This window comes from Pogoniulus pusillus, chromosome 10 (assembly GCF_015220805.1).
Source record: "Pogoniulus pusillus isolate bPogPus1 chromosome 10, bPogPus1.pri, whole genome shotgun sequence".
In the NCBI taxonomy this organism is placed as follows: Eukaryota; Metazoa; Chordata; class Aves; order Piciformes; family Lybiidae; genus Pogoniulus; species Pogoniulus pusillus.
In genome coordinates, this window is record NC_087273.1 from 38,001,843 (window position 1) to 38,019,775 (window position 17,933).

The 17,933-nt window shown below is 44.2% G+C and overlaps 1 protein-coding gene across 2 annotated transcripts in view; it reads left to right on the forward strand.

The window, feature by feature from the left end:
* CDH7 (cadherin 7) overlaps positions 1 to 17,933 on the forward strand; it is a 107,576-nt gene that overhangs the window by 40,220 nt on the left and 49,423 nt on the right. For both annotated transcript variants that reach the window (XM_064150285.1, XM_064150284.1), the window contains exon 3: positions 14,301 to 14,595. In XM_064150285.1, coding sequence (XP_064006355.1) covers positions 14,301 to 14,595 — 295 coding nt within the window. The remainder of the gene's footprint in view (positions 1 to 14,300; positions 14,596 to 17,933) is intronic.

Genomic DNA, 17,933 nt, shown 5'->3' on the forward strand with positions numbered 1-17,933 from the left:
GACCTCCGAACCAAACTGACAACCCATACCATCTCTGCCAGGATTCCAATGTACACACGCTCTGGTCTGTTTCCCTGCTCTAAATGCTAGTGGGATAATATCTGCAAAGCTTGAAGTGTGTGTGTGTATGGTGGAGATCAGGTCTCTTTTTTCCCCCCACCTTGCTCCTGTTCTGCAGGTGCTTTGTTGCCTGCAGGCTGTTGGTGGTGCTGCAATACAGTAGTGCTCACCCCCCGCCCTCAATCAATATTATGCAATTAGTAGGTGATGATGCACAGTATACAGATGGTTTTTACCTCCCAAAGCTGCCAAACTGCCTTCTTATGGGTGTGAATGACAAGCAGTCATTTTGGAGAGTGACATGTCATGATGATGGCCCATTAAAACTCCTCAAGAACACTCAGCCGGGTACATGTGCCCACTCAGCTCCGTCTACAGCAGCAGCTGCTTCTGAGTTCCTCTTGTAGCTGCACGAAACTTAATGGGCTGCTTGCACAATTCCATGTCCCCACAGGGTGTTTTGTGTCCTTGTTAATTCTTGGGGTGGGAGAAGGCACAGGTTTGTGAGTGCTGCATCTGCAGAGATGGGAAAAGAGGAGGACAGACTAAGGAGATGTAGGTTTAGAATCATAGAATCAAGCAGGTTGGGAGAGACCTCCAAGCTCATCCAGTCCAACCTAGCACCCAGCCCTGTCCAATCATCCAGACCATGGCACTAAGTGCCTCATCCAGGCTTTGCTTGTGTGTGCATGTGCCTAGGTATTGACATTTCCATACATGCACTCTCTTGTGTGAATCATTGTGTGCCTCTCCTGTCCATATGGAGCTAAATTATGGAAGTATAAAGGAGAGATCACAATTGGCACAATTGAATGTTATTAAGAGAAAAAATAAAGCCATAAAATATATGACATGATGGCTCTTATCACATCCAGCTCTCAGTATATTCCTATTAATTATTCATCTCATTAGCCTTTTGGTGACAACATCTCTTATTCCTAGGGGAACATTTCAGCTGGACTTTGTCTTCCACTGAGAAGCCTGAGGGCTTGCTTAAGATACTAAGTGGAATGTTCTGAAGTGTAAGTCTTAGAATGTTGGTACTTTTGGTGTGAATTTTGTTTGAACAATAACCATCAAGGAACTAAAGAAGTTGCACTGTTTTTTCTCTCCCATTTCACCTTCTTTTTTTGTTTCCAAAGGGTTGGTGAAATTAAATATTCACTTCACTTTCTGTGGCTGGAGGGATCAGGTTGCTATCCTCCTGCTCAGTCACTTGAGGGTATAAGGGCTCTATATCTTCCACTTAAGTCTTCCAGCAATGTTTCTGAAGCTTTTGATAGGGAAGCAAAACAGGGAAGGAGAGGATTGTAAAGCCCAACTGCTTATTCCAAGTTCAAGCATAAGAGAGAATAAATCTCAGTTAATTAACAAAAAAAACCCTCACTATTTTAATTTCTTTTGCACTGAAACTCAACATTCTGTAGCAGTACAAACCAAACTATATTAATAGGGGAATATTGAGTTACTTTGCAACAATCTGATACTTAAGCTACTCTCCCTGCCCATCAGTCATGTTTGTTTCTCTGGTTCCAGCAATTTCAAATCAATGACAATTTAATCTGCACAGCCTATTTACACACACACACACACACACACACACCCAGAGTAGTCTCTTTTTGTAAACCTGGAGCAGTAGGAATAGACATCCTCAGTGAAATGGCACATGCTCAGATTTGGATTACTAGACTTTATAATTCCTGGTGCATTAAACAGAGCATAAAAGAAAGATGCTGGTAAATAGTATGGCTTTATTCTTAATTAATTGCTTTGGAGTAACAGCCAATGAATAGTAGCTCCACTTACTGCTTCAGCCTTTCCTTTCATTTGTACTTTCCATTTGTACTTCTATTTCAAACAGTCATTCTTCCTTTTGCCTCTCTTCTTTTGTATTTCTCTTTCCTCCTCTGCCTAATTGCATCCTTTCGAGGTCTTTCATCAGTCTTTCCCACTCTTGCTTCATCAAACCTGTTCATGTTCTCATTCAGTTTGTGGGCTTTGGTTTGTGGGTTGATCAATCTATCTATCTGTCTGTCTATCTATCTAAATATCCATCCATCCATTCAACCATCCATCTATCTGTCCATCTTTCTATCTGTCCATCCATCCATGCATCTATCTATCTATCTATCTATCTATCTATCCATCTATTTATCTGTCTATCCATCCATGCATGCATCCATCCATCTTTTCATCCATCCATCTATCTGTCCATCCACCTATCTATCCATCCATACATTAATCTATTTGTCTATCTATCCATCCATGCATCCATTCATCCATCCATCTATCTGTCCATCTTTCTATCTGTCCATCCATCCATGCATCCTGCATCTATCTATCCATCCATCCATCCATTAATCTGTTTATCTATCTATCCATCCATCTGTCCATCCATCCATGTATTCATCCATCCATCCATCCATCCATCTATCTATCTATCTATATGTCTATCTATCTATCTATATGTCTATCTATCTATCTATATGTCTATCTACCTACCTACCTATCTGTGCATCCATCCATCCCTCTATTCATCCATCCCTCTCTCTCTATATATATATCTTTTAAATTCTTTTTTCCTCTCTTCCCTCTTTATCCTTCTTATTTAAATTCTCTCTTAGCTTATACTGTCTCAGTCCTGCACCTGCATGAATACCTTGATTGCAGATGGAGCTTTGCTCTCACTGGCTTTGCGTGCACTGTTGAATATCAAGATCTCAGAGGTGAAAAGGCACCAACTGACATATAATTTGCCTGCAGGAGGGCTGATAAGGACAGGCTGTGGGATGACACAGCTGGTAATCACAGGGATGTGCCCTGGCTTTACCTTGAGTGTGAAATGTGCTCATATGAAAGGTAACCTCTCATAATCTAATCATCTTTTTGGTGATCTAGGGTAGATGTGTTGGCTTGTGGTCATTCATGAGGCTCCAGCATGATGTACAGCAAGACAAAAGAGGATTCAGCAACAGTCTGAGTTCAAGTAGCTTGTGCTGGCTGTGAAGAGGCATCAGGAATGTCCTTGATCTCTGCTATCTCAGCAGCGTTTAGGGCTTTGGTCAGACACAATTTTGGGAGCTTCAAATCAACACAGAACAGAAGTCTTGTCAAGGCTGACTGGGTTTTGAGCAAGCCTGTCACCAGCTGCTTGTTTTAGCTAAATATAATATGGTTCTGTGGTTTGTAGCATGGGACCTCGTTGTATCCCCACATGACTATCTACACTTGCCTGATGAGGAGGAAGTCTGGAGGCAACAAAACAGTGCATGAAATTGCTAGCGAGGCACAGTGGCAAACTGTGCCACTGTGGCACAGTTGTCTGTGCTGGTTCTCTGCTCTCCTGACAGCATTGCTGAGACAAGGAAACTCTGACAGCATTACAAGTGCATTCCTTCTTTGCAAACCCTAATTAAAAACGTTAGGAGTTCTGGCTACAGCCATTTGTATTGTCTTGATCTCTTGTCCTCAGTGTTATCTGTTATGCTGAAAGCACAGAACGTAGACCTGCATATTTCTTTCTGAGCTCAGGCTTGTACTACAGTTTTACATAAATTAATAAAACCCAAAGCAAACAAAAGCCCTTCAGGAGCTCCTTTATCACTTTCTCAGTGGTTCTTAGGGAAAAAAAAAAGGGGCTTTTTGAAGAAAATCATTACCTGCTGAATAATACTTGCAGAAGTGCTTGGGTGTGAAGTCAATTATATGAATCACAAGCCTTGGCTGGCATCAATAAAATGTTGAGAAATCTGTTTCTGTCTCACATGACTTCTGTAATGAGGCTGAAAAGGAAAATTAAGGATGATGTTGGAGGTCTCTTCCAACCTGGTTGATTCTATGATTCTATGATTCTATTGATATTGAGATATGGTTAAGAGTTTATCAGAGTGAAGAGTTTCCTAACTCCCTCTGCAGACAATTGTGTCAGTAACTGATGTGTTTGTGGGGCCCTTAAACATTGCAGGGATGTGGTAGGGGTGCCCTTTGGATTTCACTTCCATCTAAACTCCATTGTCTATGCTGGATTTTAAATGGTAGCTATGATTTTTGTTGAAACTGGTCCAAATCTGCAACACTGAGCCCTTAGTTATCCTGATAACACTTTTGTTAAAGCAATGAGTTCTGAACCTTCTAAGGGTAGTGACAGAGAACACTGAATCCCAGAACAGAAGGGTTAAGAACCTGGCAAGGGCTGATAGAAACAGCCAAATTCTTTGTTTCAAATCACATACTCTGTTTCATCTTCTGGCAATTACATGTTTAATCCATATATGCCTGACAAGTTTCCTTTTTAAGTACTCCAAGAAAGCAGAAGGGACACTACCTGAAGGGAGGCTGTAGCCAGGTGGGGTTGGGCTCTTCTGCCAGGCAAGCAGCAACAGAAGAAGGGGACACAGTCCCAAGTTGTGCCAGGGCAGGTCTAGGGTGGATGTTAGGAGGAAGTTGTTGTCAGAGAGAGTGACTGGCATTGGAATGGGCTGCCCAGGGAGGTGGTGGAGTCACTGTGCCTGGAGGTGTCGAAGCAAAGCCTGGCTGAGGCACTTAGTGCCATGGTCTGGTTGACTGGCTAGGGCTGGGTGCTAGGTTGGACTGGATGAAGTTGGAGGTCTCTTCCAACCTGCTTGATTCTATGATTGTATGACATGTGGTATATGAAGAGTACCACCCTCCCACAGTCAGTGCTCAGTTATTTTGTGATAGTGAGTTATGATTGTTAGATGGAGAAGAAACTTGCTCCTGGCTTCCTGTTCTTTCTTCCTTTTGTCCTTTCTTTTCTTGCTTTCTGTTCCCTCTTTGCTTCCAGCAAGAAGGCAGTTGAGTCAGTTCTGTATCACTGAGAACTCTGAGTGCCTGCACAGTCATGAGGAAGAACTTTTGATTCCTTTCTTCTCTCTCTAGTTACTTTCACAGCAAGAAAAGGAAAAGCTCAGGCAAGGTAACTCCTTGAGAAAACTTCTCAGTTGTTCTGCAGATGATCCCATGGAGCTGTGGAGCTAGGCTCTTTAGAAGCATCTCATTCTTGCTCTTACTGAGGGGTGTGTGTGAGAGCTTAAAAGGGAAACTGTGAGGCTACATCTCTAATACTGAGTGCAGTTTTGAGTCCCTCACTGCAAGAAGGACATTGAGGTGCTGGACTGTGTCCAGAGACAGGGAATGAAAATGGTGAAGCGTATGGAGAATAGGTCTTGTGAGAAGTGGTTGAGGAAACTGGGGTTGTTCAGTCTGGAGAAAAGGAGGCTGAGGGGATACCTTCTGGTTCCCTGCAGCTCCCTGAAAGGAGGTTGGAGCCAGGTGGAAGTCAGTCTCTCCAAAGTAACAAACAATAGGACAATAGGAAACAGCTTCAAGTTGCACCAGGAGAGGTTTGGGTTGGACATTTGGAGCACTTTCATTACTGAGAGAGTGGTCAGGCATTGGAGCAGGCTGCCCAGGGAGGTGGTGAAGTCACCATCTCTGAAGGTACTCAGAAAACACATAGACTTCAGGACATGGTTTAATGGCCCTGATGGTGTTGGTTTGATGGTTGGACTTGATGATCTTAAAGGTCTTTTCCAACCTTAATGATGCTATAATTCTTTCCCATCGTTACCTCTGATCCTGTTGGTGCTGGCAGCACCTCCTGTTCTCCCTGTGCTTCTCTTCTTCACCCAGGATCTCTAAACTCTGCACTGATGTGTTAGTGATGTTGCTTCAGGGAGGAATAACTGCAAAGACAGTTGGAGATCTTGGAGATCTCTTCCAACCTGCTTGATTCTATGAAATTCTATGAAATACATTGTTGGTGGCACTGACAGATCACACAATTAAAACCTGTCCTGCATCTGCTGTGATAGACATCAGAGCCAGATCTAGTTGATTGGCTAGGGCTGGGTGCTAGGTTGGACTGGATGATGTTGGAGGTCTCTTCCAGCCTGCTTGATTCTATGATTTATTAAACTAAACTGCTGCAGGGTAAAAAAAATGTGAGAGCAATACTGCTTATGTTAAAGGACTTCATTACAAGAGGGTTGTGGAGGTGCTGGAGCAGGTGCAGAGGAGGGCAAGAAAGATGGAGAAAGGCCTGGAAAATAAGTCTTATGAAGAGCAACTGAGCAAGCTGGGGCTGGGTAGTTTGAGGAAGAGGAGGCTGAGGGGAGACTGATGTCTCTAGCTACCTGAAATGACATTGTGGAGAGGCTGCTGCTGGTCTCTTCTCACAGGTAAAAAATGATAGAGCAAGAGGGAATGGCCTCAAGCCAGCACTGGGTGGGTTTAGACTGGCTGTTAGGAAACACTTTTTTCCCAGGGAGAGTGGTCAGACATTGGAATGAGCTGCCCAGGGAGGTGGTGGCTGTGGAGTCACCAGCCCTGGATGTGTTTTAAAGTCATTTGGATGTGGTGCTTGGGGATGTGGTTTAGGGTGAGCCTTGTAGAGTAGGGATATGGGTTGGGCTTGGTGATCCTGAGGGACTCTTCCAACTGGAATGTTTCTGTGGTTCTGTGTACTAGAGTGATGGAGCCTTTGCTGCTGAGGGAAACAGACTGCTTCGTGCCCTCACACTTAGCCAAAGAAGCAGCTCCTAAAACTGGGCCTAAAGAAAGATACAAGTGCCCATATTTAGACTGAGAGACAGGGGATTTAGTAAATGATCTGGAAAGAAAAAGAGTGTATTTCTTCTATGCAGTGGCTCTCTCTGCCTCCCCAAGCCTTGTGTGGCTCTCTCCTGGCTTTCCATCAAGCTATCCTCCTGTCAAAATGCACTGCCTGTCAGCACAGTCACTCACTTGGAGATGCTCATCTGGGACTTAGAATCATAGAATCAACCAGCTTGGAAGAGACTTCTGAGACCATCCAGTCCAACCTAGCACCTATCCTATTCTAACTGGATGGAGAACTTAGACCCTGGCATGTGTAGATCAGCAGATGTGTGTTTCACCTCAGCTGCTGCTCTGAGCCAGCACAGGGATGTTTTGCAGATGCTGTCAGATTATTCTGCAAGCAGCTCTCATGTCCCTGTGATAGATGCAGAATCAGAAGCACAGAAAGCCTTTTTTAATCTGTTTTATACACTTGGAATTACAGTTTGAAAAGGTTTGTACAAGTTTGAGCCTAGCTGGGATATTTTGGTGAGAAGAATGAGATGATAGGCTGTGAAAAGCACTGCCTCTCTGCAGAACCTTGCTGCTTCCCCTTTCTGTCTTCATGTGCTCTTTTCTTGCACATGGTGCAACACAGGCACCTCCCACACCAAAACTCTTGATGTTCTCAGGTCAGAGGTGTGTGAAGTGAAACAAGGAAACAATAGGGTTATGAATCTCATACTGGAAATAAAGTTACTTGAGAGCTAATGCAGACTGTAGAGTGACCATCTGTGCTAGTTTGAGCCTAGCTGGGATAGTGCAGTGAGAGGAATTAGATGCTAGGCTGTGAAAAGGCAACAGTGGTGATGTCTGCTGCACTCATAGGCTTGCTGAGATGTGTAAAAACAAGAACTCAAACCATAGATAACAGAGTGTGTCTGTGTTGCAGCTGGTGCCTATGCTTTTCTCCCTGGCCTGCCATCTGTGTAACTAATCCTTCTGCTTCCTAACCCCCCTGGCTGATTCTCCAAACTCACCTTGAACGTAAGGCAAAGTCTGGGATAAGGTAGAGGGGTGGAAAGGAGGTGGAAGAGTGGTTGGGAGCTCCTCCTGGGGACTCTGCTTTGTGGAATGGCTGTTGTGTTTCTGTGTTACCTTTAACTTGTCTATTTCTGTCTATAGCTGTAGGTGATGTAAATATCTGCTTGTATCTTGTGCTAAGCTGTAGATATAAAACTTGGTTCTAATTTCCAGCTCTGCTGAGTCTAGTCTGGGTGATTTCATAAGAATGGGGGGGCAGGTAACACCCAAACTGTCACACCATCATGGATATATCCTGGAGGTGCCAATGCATGAGATGAATTTAAAATATGCAAACCTATTTTTTTACCTGCAGAGTGCCTCCTTCAGAAATCAGAGAGGGAAAAAAAAACACATCATTTGCAGTATCTGTTGCAAACTACTTCTGGAAGACAAATTATCTGTGATGAAATTAGATGAGATATACCTAATGCATCCTTTGCAGCACAGGAGGTTCTGCCTCAACACAAAGGGGAACTTCTTTACTGTAAGGGTCACAGAGCACTGGCACAGGCTGCCCAGAGAGGTTGTGGAATCTCCTCCTCTGGAGACTTTCAAGGCCTGTCTGGATGTGTTCCTCTGTGATCTGTGTTAGATAGCATTGTCCTGCTCTGGCAGGGGGGTTGGACTTAATGATCTCCTTGGGTCCCTTCCAACCCCTAACATCCTGTGAGCCTGTGATCCATGTGTCTTGAAACATGAATTTGAAATTGCCTATTGCTTGGCCCTCTCATTTCCCCATGACAGCCTCCCTCAGCCAGACTGAATTTCAGTTCTCCTGAATGCCTCTGTAGAAAATGGGGAATGATAGACAAGCTGTTAGATGCTTCCATCACAGCTGCTTTCCAAAACTTTCCTGTAGAGTTCAAGGGTCTGGAGGACTAATGCCAAATGAGTCACAAGAACAACTAAAAACACCAAGTCTTGCTCTCCAATTTGCTACTTCTTAAAATAAAAGGGAAAGAAACCTCCCAATCTCAACAAGGGGAAAAAAAAAGGCTGTGCAAAGCATTTTCTAGTCATTGTTAGAAAGGAAATGCTACTTCCCACTTGCTAAGATGTTAAGCTGAATATCTGAAGTCACATTTCACAGTAGTAGGGCTGTACACACAGTACAGGATGGCTGCAGTCAAAAGTGTTCTCCTTTCTTACAAAGCACTGATGCCTCTGCACCACAGAATCATAGAATCATGACTTTGAAGGTCACTCTTTGGAGGGATTATGTTGGGTGGATCTGGGATAAAGGTGGTCTGAAAGCCTGGTCAAACACCTGTATCCTGTCAGCCTGGTTTTTGCTCTGTTCTCTTGTATTGCACTTCTAAGTTATCTCAGATTGTCACTAAAATGTACCTAAAAATGCTGAGTTTTCTTTAGAGTGCTTAACACAAAATTGATTGGACCATAGTGCCAAAGATAGAATCATAGAATCAAACAGGTTGGAAGAGACCTCCAAGATCATCCACTCCAACCTAGCACCCAGCCCTGTCCAGTCAGCTACACCATGGCACTAAGTGCCTCAGCCAGGCTTTGCTTGAACATCTCCAGGGATGGTGACTCCACCACCTCCCTGGGCAGCCCATTCCAATGCCAATCACTCTCTCTGTGAAGAACTTCATATCTTGAGCTACATCACATCCTGGAGTTAAGTGAGAAGAGAATGATGCTTTACTAAGCTGACCATAGGCAAACATTGTTTTCAAAGGCTTAGCAGAACAAAGGTTTGACAAAAGAGACAAAGAAGTTTGGTCTTCCAGAGCCTCAACCTTGGAGCAGCAAAGGTCACTCCCATTAATCCATGCAGTAGCAGTTTTCTTCCAAGGCATCATTCCAAAAAGTGGCTTCTGTTCATTATTTCACTTCAGGGCACCAGTCACTGTGGCATAAGCCACGAGGAGATTTATGAACCTCAGAGTGGGACTCCTTAAAAAACAATGTGCTAATTAGAGAGCCACTGAGTGAGCATATGGGAAATGCTGAAGCTGCAGAATTTCTTCTTTCTTTGGGATGTGAAAGTCTTACTCAGTGCTTCTTGGAGGATTTACGCTTCTGGCCGCTCCTGTGAAGGTCTCTTCTTTCAAAACACTGCTGGGAAGTTATTCAGGATAATGCTGGATCTGAAGACAAGGTGAAAGGGAAGCTGTGCAGCCCTGCAGCATGAAGCCCAGGTGTGAGTGCTGCACTCTGGTGTACTGATGAGCACTGCTTCACCTTCATGAGTAAGCTGCTATGTCACTCTCAGCAAGCTGAGGCACTGAATCTCTCCCTTTGTCTGTCTGAAGAGATCTGCTTGCACATCTCTAACTGTTCTGCATGATAAACTACGAGATCTGCTGATTTTCTCTCATCTAGCACATCCCTAAGTATGCCACAAAAGGTGGAATAACATTTACAGGGAGAATGGGAAGGTCTCAGCCACCACAGAAAGAACAGAAAGACCAGTGCCCTGCTGAAATGTGGGAGATGGAGAAAACTGAATCACTTCAAGTAGACAAAGTGTGGAGTCTTTCTGTCCTGTAACTCCAGTCCTTGGGTACTGTTTTGCTCAGCATTTCAGTCTAGACTGTGGGATCCTGGCTGCGGAGGGGCACCCACGCGATGCCTCTGCAGCACATGGCAGACATATGCACCCTGAAGTTTGTCTTAGGAAAAGGAAAGAGGAGGAGGGGGGGGGGGGGGATAAATCTACATGAAACACAAACCAGACAGATTCTTGCTTACCCAGGCCACTGCTGCTTTGTGAGTAAGATGAGCACTTTGCCCAGACACTTCTGAAACAGCAGCCAGAGCCTCACCTGCCAGATCTGTGCCATCAACAGAAGTATGGTTTGTTGAGTAAACCTCCACTCACTGGAGCTGAGCAATATGCAGGGCTGAGGATCTTAAAACACCCTGCATATGCAATACATTTTGCCTCGATCTGCTCACAGTGTCAGCATTGACTATTCCTGAGTGTGCTGAGAAGGAGGACTTCAAATGTTCAAGGAACTCCACCAGGGAGATACCAGGGTGGTTTTAGTATCTTAGGAGTTAGGGAGCAGGAGAACGAAGGAGGATAAGCCATATTTTGACATGAAGTAGTTATTCTGATTTAGACACATTCTGGGTTTTGATCTAGTCCAAGGCTCAGGCTTCATTTCTCTGTTGACAAAAAAATTAGAGAGGGAGTGAGCTGGAATTGCATAAGTATGAGATATCCAGACAGGGAAACAGTAATAATAACACAAGCAGGCAGCATTTTATCCAGCTGCAAAATGTAAAGCTGCTCATGACTGTTTCCCTGCAGAAATAAGAAAAGGTTTTGGCAGCTGTGCTGCTGTGCCTGCAATAGCATTTTTCTGCATGTATTCTCAGTGTGATGCTTCCAGCTGAGAGATAAATAAAACAAACCCATGCTAGTAGAGGAAATTATAACGTTGAGGACCATGGAGTTACCTCCAAACTCAACTTGACATGAAGTTAGGACAGGTACAAAGAGGCATAAAGAATCCAAGCATGTTTAAAATTGTCCTCAGTGATTTACAAGTGACAATGCACTGGTTAACAAGCAGGCACTTGGAATCTTAGCAGTGTTGACAGATGCATAGAATGGTGGTTAGGTTGATGGTTCCTAGACTTCTCTGCACTCACACCGTGTTAAACAGACCACATGTGTGTTCCTTGAGTGTGATAATGCAGATGGATCACATTGCTGACACAGGTTTGAGAAGTGTGTGAAGGTTGTTTGAATCAGTGTCTGTAAGAGGAAGATGAGGCTCAGCAGAGCTCAGAGCCCTATAGATCTGCTGTTACTGGTGATAGCTCTGTAGCTTAAAATGGCTTGCATGACAAGGAGGAAAGTTTCCTTTTATAGAGCTGTCTTGCAGTTCTAATGGAAGATGCAATTTGACCTACTGAGGTACATGAGTTCTGTGCTTGCTGCAAGTAGTGCCAGGGAAGCTACCGCTGACTTAGGATGCTGTGTAGTTGGGGTGGTACCAGGACACTTCTGATTTTCCTGGACTTAGGTGATGAGAAGCAAGAAAAGAAGTGCAGTTACTTCTCTGAGCAATCTATCAATCCATTATAATTCATTTTCCATCTGCTGCTGCTCTATACAGCAAGCACTGAGGAAATCAGTATGTCATTTCCATACATGCACAGAAGCAAACAGCACTGAGGAATTCAATATGTCATTTCCATACATGCACAGAAGCAAACTTACATGGTCAGTAAGCTTCTAGTGACACTTGCTGAAGTCTTCCCCTTCCCTAGGATAATACACTGAAATCACCAATGTAGGTAAAATCAGGTAGGAATAAAGCCTGGTTATAATCCTGTGTATGCAACTGTGTACAACTGTGGCATAAAACCAGTATCAAATGGATTTGAAAGCAGGAGTGTGTGCAGCATTGAATGAAAAGGTCTTGCCCAGAAAGAGCAAGCTGACAGAATCTAATGATATCTACTGAGGTACATTAGTTCTGTGCTTGCTCCAAGTAGTGCCAGGGAAACTACACCTGATTTCTGATGCTGTGTAGTTCAGGTGGTACCAGGACCCTTCAAGCTTAGATGATGAAAAACAAGAAGAGAAGTTACCTAAGGTGATGAAAAACAAGAACAGAAGTGAAGTTACCTAAGGTGATGAAAACCAAGAAGACAAGTTACCTATCTGAGCAATCTATCAAACCATTTTACATCTGTTACTGCTCTATACAGCAGTAAAATCAGGTAGGAATAAAGCCTGGTTATAATCCTGTGTATGCAACTGTGTACAGATGTGGCATAAAACCAATATCAAATGCATTTGAAAGCAGGAGTGTGTGCAGCAATGAATGAAGTGGTCTTGCCCAAACAGAGCAAGCTAACAGAATCTAATGTTCTCTGCTCAGGTTCTGTGCTTGCTCCAAGTAGTGCCAGGGAAACTACACCTGACTTCTGATGCTGTGTGGTTCAGATGGTGTCTGAACAAAATGTGGTGTAAAAACAATATCAAATGCATTTGAAAGCAGGAGTGTGTGCAGGAATAAATGAACTCAGGTTCTAATGGTATCAGCTCAGGTTCTCTGCTTGCTTCAAGTAGTGCCAGGGAGACTATACCTGACTTCTGATGTTGTGTGATTCAGGTGGTACCTGAACAAGCGTGGCATAAAACCAATATCAAATGCATTTGAAAGCAGGAGAGTGTGCAGGAATAAATGAACTCAGATTCTAATGGTATGAACTCAGGTTCTGTGCTTGCGCCAAGCAGTGCCAGGGAGACTACACCTGACTTCTGATGCTGTGTAGTTCAGGTGGTACCTGAACAAGCGTGGTGTAAACCCAATATCAAATGCATTTGAAAGCAGGAGAGTGTGCAGCAATGAATGAAGTGGTCTTGCCCAAACAGAGCAAGCTGACAGAATCTAATGGTCTCTGCTCAGGTTCTGTGCTTGCTCCAAGTAGTGCCAGGGAAACTACACCTGACTTCTGATACTGTATAGTTCAGGTGGTACCTGAACAAAATGTGGTGTAAAAACAACATCAAATGCATTTGAAAGCAGGAGTGTGTGCAGGAATAAATGAACTCAGGTTCTAATGGTGTGAACTCAGGTTCTCTGCTTGCTCCAAGCAGTGCCAGGGAGACTACACCTGACTTCTGATGCTGTGTGGTTCAGGTGGTACCTGAACAAGCGTGGCATAAAACCAATATCAAATGCATTTGAAAGCAGGAGAGTGTGCAGGAATAAATGAACTCAGATTCTAATGGTATGAACTCAGGTTCTGTGCTTGCGCCAAGCAGTGCCAGGGAGACTACACCTGACTTCTGATGCTGTGTAGTTCAGGTGGTACCTGAACAAGCGTGGTGTAAACCCAATATCAAATGCATTTGAAAGCAGGAGAGTGTGCAGCAATGAATGAAGTGGTCTTGCCCAAACAGAGCAAGCTGACAGAATCTAATGGTCTCTGCTCAGGTTCTGTGCTTGCTCCAAGTAGTGCCAGGGAAACTACACCTGACTTCTGATACTGTATAGTTCAGGTGTTACCTGAACAAAATGTGGTGTAAAAACAACATCAAATGCATTTGAAAGCAGGAGTGTGTGCAGGAATAAATGAACTCAGGTTCTAATGGTGTGAACTCAGGTTCTCTGCTTGCTCCAAGCAGTGCCAGGGAGACTACACCTGACTTCTGATGCTGTGTGGTTCAGGTGGTACCTGAACAAGTGTGGCGTAAAAGCAATATCAAATGAATTTGAAAGCAGGAGTGTATGCAGGAATAAATGAACTCAGGTTCTAATGGTATCAACTCAGGTTCTGTGCTTGCTCCAAGCAGTGCCAGGGAGACTACACCTGACTTCTGATGCTGTGTAGTTCAGGTGGTACCTGAACAAGCGTGGTGTAAACCCAATATCAAATGCATTTGAAAGCAGGAGTGTGTGCAGGAATGAATGCTATGGTCTTGCCCCAAAAAGAGCAAGCTGACAGAATCTAATGGTATCTCATGTGATAAGCATCCAGCTTATCTGGGCAAGAACAAGAGAATTCCATGTCCTGCTGCTCGACACCAGAGTGTTTTTGTAACGTATCTCCGTGCCACTGCCTCTCTTGTAAGTTAATCTCACCTCTCATCAATTTTTCACCAGCTCCACTCCGATGTTGATAAAGGAGATGGTTCCATCAAATACATCTTGTCAGGCGAAGGGGCAAGTTCCATTTTCATTATTGATGAGAACACGGGGGATATTCATGCTACAAAGAGGCTGGATCGAGAGGAGCAAGCCTACTACACGCTCCGAGCGCAAGCGCTAGATAGGCTGACTAACAAACCCGTGGAGCCAGAGTCTGAGTTCGTCATTAAGATTCAGGACATCAATGACAATGAGCCAAAATTTCTGGATGGGCCTTACACTGCTGGAGTTCCTGAGATGTCTCCTGTGGGTAAGTGCAAAATACACCCTTTCTGTCGTGGGGAAATGTGTTCCTCTTGCCTTTCTAACCACTTCGTTCATCTTTACTGTACCGCACTAAGCTGCTTAATTATCAATGAGGCACCTGCAGCAGTTAGAGGTTTGGAGACTGAACTGGAAGTAGCAGGCTTAGAGCAAGCATTTGCCCTCTCAAAAATGTTGTGAGACTCAAATAGCTGTGTAGGGATTCAGAGAAGCAGTTTATGGTGTGCTTCTCGTTCCGGTGCCCCGAGGCTTTGTTTTATAATTCTCATTAACAATAACAAATTTCATACCTAAGCTGTGCTACTCAGAGGTGAGAGTAGATCATTTTGTTCAGATAAAGTCAGTTCTTAATGAATTCTTCCAGTCTCTGCTAGTGCATATCATAATGCTTTTATTTTGCCAGTAGCACTTGGCTGTGCCTTTTCTGCTGCTGAAGTCCAACTCGCTCAGAAATGTGTGCAAGCAGCAAGGGACTGGGAGAGGACTTGAGGTGGTCTCAAAATTCCAGTGGAATCAACCAAGGTTTTTAGAGGCTTTCAAGGGGAAATGTTATTTTTTTCCCCCTGAGCTTGACTTGAAGAATTTCAACATCAAATTCCTTATCTCTTCAGTTTTAAGAGTCAAAATTCACCTCTGTTCTCATGTGCCGTTGTTCCTTTGAAGGTTGCTTCAGACCAGATAGGACTTTGGCCTGGAGGTGCTTTGGTAAATTTGAGTTTAACCTGAGATTATAAATTTAAGCATGAAGCTAAAAAAAACCAGGAGGTGACCTTACTGCACTTGAGTAGAAATATGTGTATGGGATGTCTCACTTCAGGTTAAGCGAGTTAGGTGGCGATTCCAATTAGGATTTTCTTTGCTTGGCTGATTTTAAGCTATCAAAAATTCATACTCTTACAGTAAGACTGCCCCATATAGAATTGGACATCCTCAACAGCATCTCCTCTGGGTTTGGACACATTAAACAACACTTTTAAATTAGAGCCAGAGAGGGGAAAAGAATCTCCCCTGCCTAAGTGCCCTGCAGCAATCATTACTCAGCATCACTTTTGCAGTTGAAGCTCAGTTTAGGAGCCAAAAGGAGATGACTAAAACATTGTTAATGACTTTTCCATTTGTTTATTTTGCCAAGCAGTGAGCACTGACACTATTCCTCATTCCACACTTGGCATTTGCTCATTTTCTCTCTAGCACTGTGTGGATGGCTGAAGAGGCAATTGTAGTATTGGAAAGAAAGATGGACAAACAGAGCTTTTGAAGAGTATCAAAGAGGAGAGGAAGCAGTGAGGCATTGCTGAGAGCTTTGTGCTGTTGAACTATGAGAAAAACAGACAGGAAACCAGGAAATCAAAAGCTATAAAACCTAAATATTCAGCACTTCAAAACCACAGCCAAAGATGTCTTTATATTTTCATTATCATCTTCTTTTAGAATTAAGTCAGCTGAGGGAGAGAAGGGATCCATCCAGAGGGACCTGGACAGGCTGCAGAGGAAGGGCACAAGTCATCCTCAGGAGGTTCAACAAGACCAAGTGCAAAGTCCTGCAGCTGGGTCGAGACAATCCCAAGCACCAATCCAGGCTGGGCAGTGAGTGGCTGGAGAGCAGCCCTGAGGAGAGAGACTTGGGGGTGCTGCTGGAGGAGAAGCTCAACAGGAGCCAGCAGTGTGCACTTGCAGCCCAGAAAGCCAAGCAGAGCCTGGGCTGCAGCAGGAGAAGTGTGGCCAGCAGGGCCAGGGAGGGGATTCTCCACCTCTGCTGTGCTCTGTTGAGACCCCACCTGGAGTCCTGCATCCAGTTCTGGAGCCCCTGGGACAAGAGGGCTGTGGAGATGCTGGAGAGTGTCCAGAGCAGGGCCAGGAGGATGCTCAGAGGCTGCAGCAGCTCTGCTGTGAGCACAGACTGAAAGAGTTGGGGCTGTGCAGGCTGCAGAAGAGGAGGCTCCCAAGGGACCTTCTTGTGGCCTTCTAGGATCTGAAGAGGGATCAACAAAAAAGCTGTGCAGAGACTTTTTAGGCTGTCAGGGAGTGAGAGGACTGGGGGAAATGGAGCAAGGCTGGAGGTGGGGAGATTCAGCCCGGACATGAGGAGGAAGTTGTTAAGCATGAGAGTGGTGAGAGGCTGGCATGGATTGCCCAGGGAGGTGGTTGAGGCCCCATCCCTCCTTCCCACACTCCAGCACATCCACATCCTTCTTGTAATGGGGGCTCCAGAACTGGATGCAGTATCCATGTTATGCCCATGACAAGGACAAGTTATATCCATGACAAGGGATTTAATTGGATATTAAACAAAATGCAAGAGATCATGGGATTGTAAACCCAACATTAACTCTGAAGCTCAGAGAACTCTAAACCTTAACCCAAAGGGTGCTTCTGCAAGTAATGAGTCTGAATTTTACTTGCCAAATATTTTAGGACTTTATCTAAGGCTAATTGAAGTCAATTTTCTCTGTTATTTGAAATGGCTTCGGGTCAGATTCAAATTATATTTGGGTCAGGCCCAATTATATTGATTATCCTAGAGAGGGTAAATATCTTGATGGCTTGGAAATCTATCCTTAGGGGAGAAAAAAAAGACCTCAAAGATATGATTTATCTGAAAACCTCTTTTTTTTCAAGTCTCTTAAAGCATACAGCTTTATTATATTTAAAGCAAAGAGATTTCAAATGGTAGATAAAAGAGCATTAAGAGTCCTCCTGTGATCTTAACAGATTGATTTGAGGCACTGACCTGTTTAGCTTATAACCAAGGGAACTGGGGATAAAAATACCAAAATTGTTTAATCTTCTCTACTCTCCAGACATATTGACAGCTTTGCTTTTTACCCAGCACAACAAAAAAATCATCCTTGTTGCATTTACTGTGCCCTGATTATATAAAACTTGGGGTTTCTATGAAAGAAAACAAAAAAGAAAGAAAATAGAATAAAATAAAAGCTTTAACTAATGAATCATAGAATCAACCAGGCTGGAAGAGACCTCCAAGATCATCCAGTCCAACCTAGCACCCAGCCCTGTCCAATCAACCAGACCATGGCAACACCTCCAGGGACAGTGACTCCACCACCTCCCTGGGCAGCCCATTCCAATGCCAATCACTCTCTCTGCCAACAACTTCCTCCTAACATCCAGCCTAGACCTCCCCTGGCACAACTTGAGACTGTGTCCCCTTGTTCTGTTGCTGGTTGCCTGGCAGAAAAGACCAACCCCACCTGGCTACAGCCTCCCTTCAGGTAGTTGTAGACAGCAATGAGCTCTGCCCTGAGCCTCCTCTTTGGCAGGCTGCACACCCCCAGCTCCCTCAGCCTCTCCTCACAGGGCTCT